The sequence below is a fragment of the Populus trichocarpa genome, chromosome 13 (assembly GCF_000002775.5).
Source record: "Populus trichocarpa isolate Nisqually-1 chromosome 13, P.trichocarpa_v4.1, whole genome shotgun sequence".
Taxonomy (NCBI): domain Eukaryota; kingdom Viridiplantae; phylum Streptophyta; class Magnoliopsida; order Malpighiales; family Salicaceae; genus Populus; species Populus trichocarpa.
This window is the reverse complement of record NC_037297.2, coordinates 14,478,063-14,482,074: the sequence shown is the minus strand read 5'-3', so window position 1 is coordinate 14,482,074 and position 4,012 is coordinate 14,478,063. Positions and strand designations below refer to the sequence as shown.

The following is a 4,012-nucleotide window of genomic DNA, read 5'->3' as shown; positions in this document are numbered from 1 at the left end:
ACATTATTCTGTCCAATTTCACCATCAAAGTGTGACCAAAACCCATATTTCTCCTTGTATAATTGACTTGTCAAATGGTTGTGCATGGTCAAGAGAGTCATTATGCCAAAACAAGATACTAACCTTTTGCTTTACCTGGGGCCAAAGCCACTGCCTTCTAGCTATAGCTAGCTGATGGTTTCTAGTTTCTTGTTTCTACTCCTCACCTTCACTCACTACGTACCGTCACCCTCTATAAATAAAACCCCATTGCAATCCATTATTCCTACTACATACAGCCATCTACCTAAAAGAAAGAGGAGATTTTTAGGTTTAAAGAAGAAAATACGAGCACATCAAGAAGGGCTTGGATTGTGACAGTTAGCACTGGTGCTGTAAAGGCATTGAAGGACCAGGGCTTTTGCGGATGGACCTACACCATAAGATCATTACACCAGCATGCCAAGAATAACACGAGGTCAACACCTCAGGCCAAGAAGCTCTCTTCTTCATCTTCTTCTATGGTTTCAAGCAAATTGAGGGAATCAAGCCAATCCGAGGAGTATTTGAGGAAGGCCATGTACTTGGGTTGTTGGGGTCCGTATTAATGAATTAAGAAGTTCGACGTGTGAAGCTCAAGCCTATAAAGTGTTTGTTTTTGTTGTGTGTCTCTTGTGGTTGAGATATGAAAAAATAATCACGTTTTAGTTTTGTTTAAATTAAATAGATATTTGGTTAAAATTATTGTTGAAAATATTATCTAATAAAAAATATATTAAAAATATTTGATTAAAAATATGTTTGAAATTGATCTTATAACTTAAATTACCAAAAAAAACACTTAAGTTTTTTCTTAATTTGCATAGAAATCATAATATATTGGAATAAGAACAATTAAAAAGAAAGACACTGATTTTGTTGAGGTAAAATGACTGTAGCATGTTAAGAAAGAAGGTGTTTTTTTTGTTGGATTGAGTTTGTAACTCAGTAAAAATATGTTGATGTTGCTTTTTGTTAACTTAGTTGGACTGTAAATTTTAATAGATCACACAAACATAAACATAAACATGTAATTCAAATATAACCGAACACCTTGTTTTTGTAGTTGACCGGTCTTAAAAATAAAAGTTGCCATAAAAACAAACATATTTTTAGACCTTTCTAGGGTTGCGTTTGCACCGCAATTTTAAAACAAAATTGGTGTTTTTACTTAATTTTTTTATTTTTTATTTTTGGATTGTTTTTAAAAATAATTTTTTAAAAAATTATTTTGATATATTTTTTAGTAAAAAATACTTTAAAATATAATTGGTATTACACTTTCAAGCTAAAGCTGGTCCATTGTGAAGAACAAAACATGAGGAAATTGATGAGTGATTGCTGCAAGTATCGATGTGAACTGCAAGCTGTAATTATCCAACACGAGAGTTTTGTTGAACAAATATTGTTGTCATCACCTTCCTATCTCTTACTATTTACGTGTGTTTTCTTTTTATTTTATCTCTCTTGTAATCTAGCTCGGCTTTTCATCATTTTGTTGTGAAAGAACATGGCCAATTTAGGCCATCATCCTTGTATTTGCTCTCCTACTTAAGGACAGGCGAATATGCAGAAGCTTAAAATCACAGAACACGACATGCAAATATTCTGCTTAATTTTGAGCATGGATTTAAGTTTTTAACCATACCTTGATAAATCAAGGTTGATGCTTTAACATTTCAAGCAACTGGAGCTTATTTATATGCTGATAAATCAAGGTTGATGCTTTAGCATTTCAAGCAATTGGAGATTATTTAATTATATGTTGATAAATCATGGTGGCATTATAGCATCCCAGGAGTACAAATGCCAAATTGTATACAATATTACAAGGAGAATAGGGACGTCTTATCCCATAAAAAATACCGTAGGCCTTTGCTGGTTTCCTCACTCAATATACCGTTGGCCTGTTCACTCAAAATTATATGCTTTTGGTTTTTCTCAGGTTTTTTCCTAAAATTTTGGTGCTCTCACCTGTACAAAGTAAACTCGTCCTTGCCATTTACTTCATCGAACATGGAAAGTGATATCTTACTCTCTACAATATCCCCACATCAAAAGAGTTTTCAACTAGTTGTTCTGCATTACATACCAGGTAAAAATCGAGTTCTACAAGTAAAGCTTGGATGGTAGCAGCTGCTCTTGGAGGTGTGGAAGCTTTGAAAGACCGAGGCTTCTGCTGGTGCAACTACACATTGAGAACACTACACCAACGCTTTCTTCTTCAACTTTTGCAATGATTTCAAGCAAGGTCAAGGAAGAGAAGGGAAAACAGTCAGAGGAGTCTCTAAGAAAAGTCATGTATCTCTGATTGTTGCAGTTGATGTAAATTGTCAATTTTCCAGTCAATTCATATGATTTTTGGATAATTTTTTGTTGACACCATTTATTCTATGGTTTTCTGTTTTCCCATTTTTTTGGTAGTACCACTTTTTTTTTAAAAAAAAAAAACAAATCTGATAAGTATATAAATAAATAAGCTTCACAAATTAGAAATCTTGAGGTTGAGGGGGCAATATTTGCTGAAGGTAATTGGATCAGTCATCAGTTGGCATTGGATAACGTGTGTCGTCCTTTTCCATGAGCAGAGAACTTGTTTTTTTTTGTTTTTTTTGTGACACATGCAATGAATCCTACTATTTTTTTCAGCAAGGACTCCTGTATTTTCCCAGGTTTGAGTAGAGGCCAAGACAAATGCTAAAACTCTATCCTTTTAGCTCCATTCTTGAAGAAAAAACTAGTGGATTTGCCTCCTATACTTGAGGCTCGATTTGGATTTTTGTAAAGCAAAACCGTGTGCCTTTCACTAAACAAGTCACACTCTAGCTTTGTCTTGACCGAACATGCTAAAAGGTAAAAATTCCCCATCTTTTTCTCCTTTGTATTTTAGGCAAGTGGGCAATCCTGTACATTAAATTCATCTTATCCTAGCGTAACCCCACTGATATAATACCATTTGCTTTCGTTTAAGCCAAAACCACCTGCTACAGCTTGTGGCTAGCTTCTGATTTTCCTCCGAACTTCTGGCCCCCTTTCTTGCACTTACCTACCTCCTCTCTATATAAGCAAAAGCACCCAGCTTGCCATTTCCACCGTCAAACTCAAATCCTCAATTACATCTCAACTTCTATCTAAAAATTGTCCATTTCAAATCCTTGATGTTCTAGTACTAAGAAGGAAATAGAGAAATGAGTTCAGCAAGCAAAGCTTGGGCTGTAGCAACTAGTATTGCAGCCGTCGAAGCCTTGAAAGATCAAGGATTCTGCAGATGGAACTACACAATAAGATCATTACATCAACATGCCAAGAACCAAGTCAGGTCATTCTCTCTGGCCAAGAAGCTCTCTTCTCAAACTTCTAGGGCGGTTCCAGGTAAACTAAGAGAAAATCAGAAATCAAAGCAGTCAGAGGAGTCACTGAGAAAAGTCATGTACTTAAGTTCTTGGGGTCCTTACTAGTCTCTAAACTAAATATTGCAGAGGAACTACATTCATGCATGGACTGGTAGCAGCATAGAGACAATCTACAGTTTTCAAGACTTCATTATTTGAAGAAACATGACAAGGCCACCTTCTTATAGAGATGGAAGTTGGAACCCATCAACAATTATTCAGCTCCATCAGATTATGCTCTTGCAATTTATGTTTCGATCAATGTTGAAAGTGAATTCCTGAATGATGGGGGAAAAATAGTGTAAATTGTAAATTTTGGTCCCAATTTACTGAATATCAAACCATATTATTTTTGGATAAATTTTGTTGACACCATTTATTTTACAATTTCTGCTCTCCCATTTCTTTTGGGAGTTCTTCATTTCATTTCTTTTTTAATAGGAAGCTATCCCTTTGATTAGTACATTAAAATATAATTTCCGCGAGTAAATTTTTAGAATGAAACAGCTTTTAGAATTATTGCAGGATGTTGAATTAATAAGCTAACATGATTGGATTAAAATCTTATCCTCTCCTTTTTAGCCAATAGGGATTAAAAAACC

The 4,012-nt window shown here is 34.8% G+C and overlaps 1 protein-coding gene across 1 annotated transcript; it reads left to right on the top strand.

The window, feature by feature from the left end:
* The first annotated feature begins 2,960 nt into the window (after nt 1-2,960).
* Nucleotides 2,961-3,771, top strand: LOC18104667 (uncharacterized). The gene has a single exon (XM_024584195.2). The coding sequence runs from the start codon at nt 3,207-3,209 to the stop codon at nt 3,474-3,476; it is 270 nt and encodes an 89-aa protein (XP_024439963.1). The 5' UTR covers nt 2,961-3,206; the 3' UTR covers nt 3,477-3,771.
* Nucleotides 3,772-4,012: the final 241 nt, after the last annotated feature.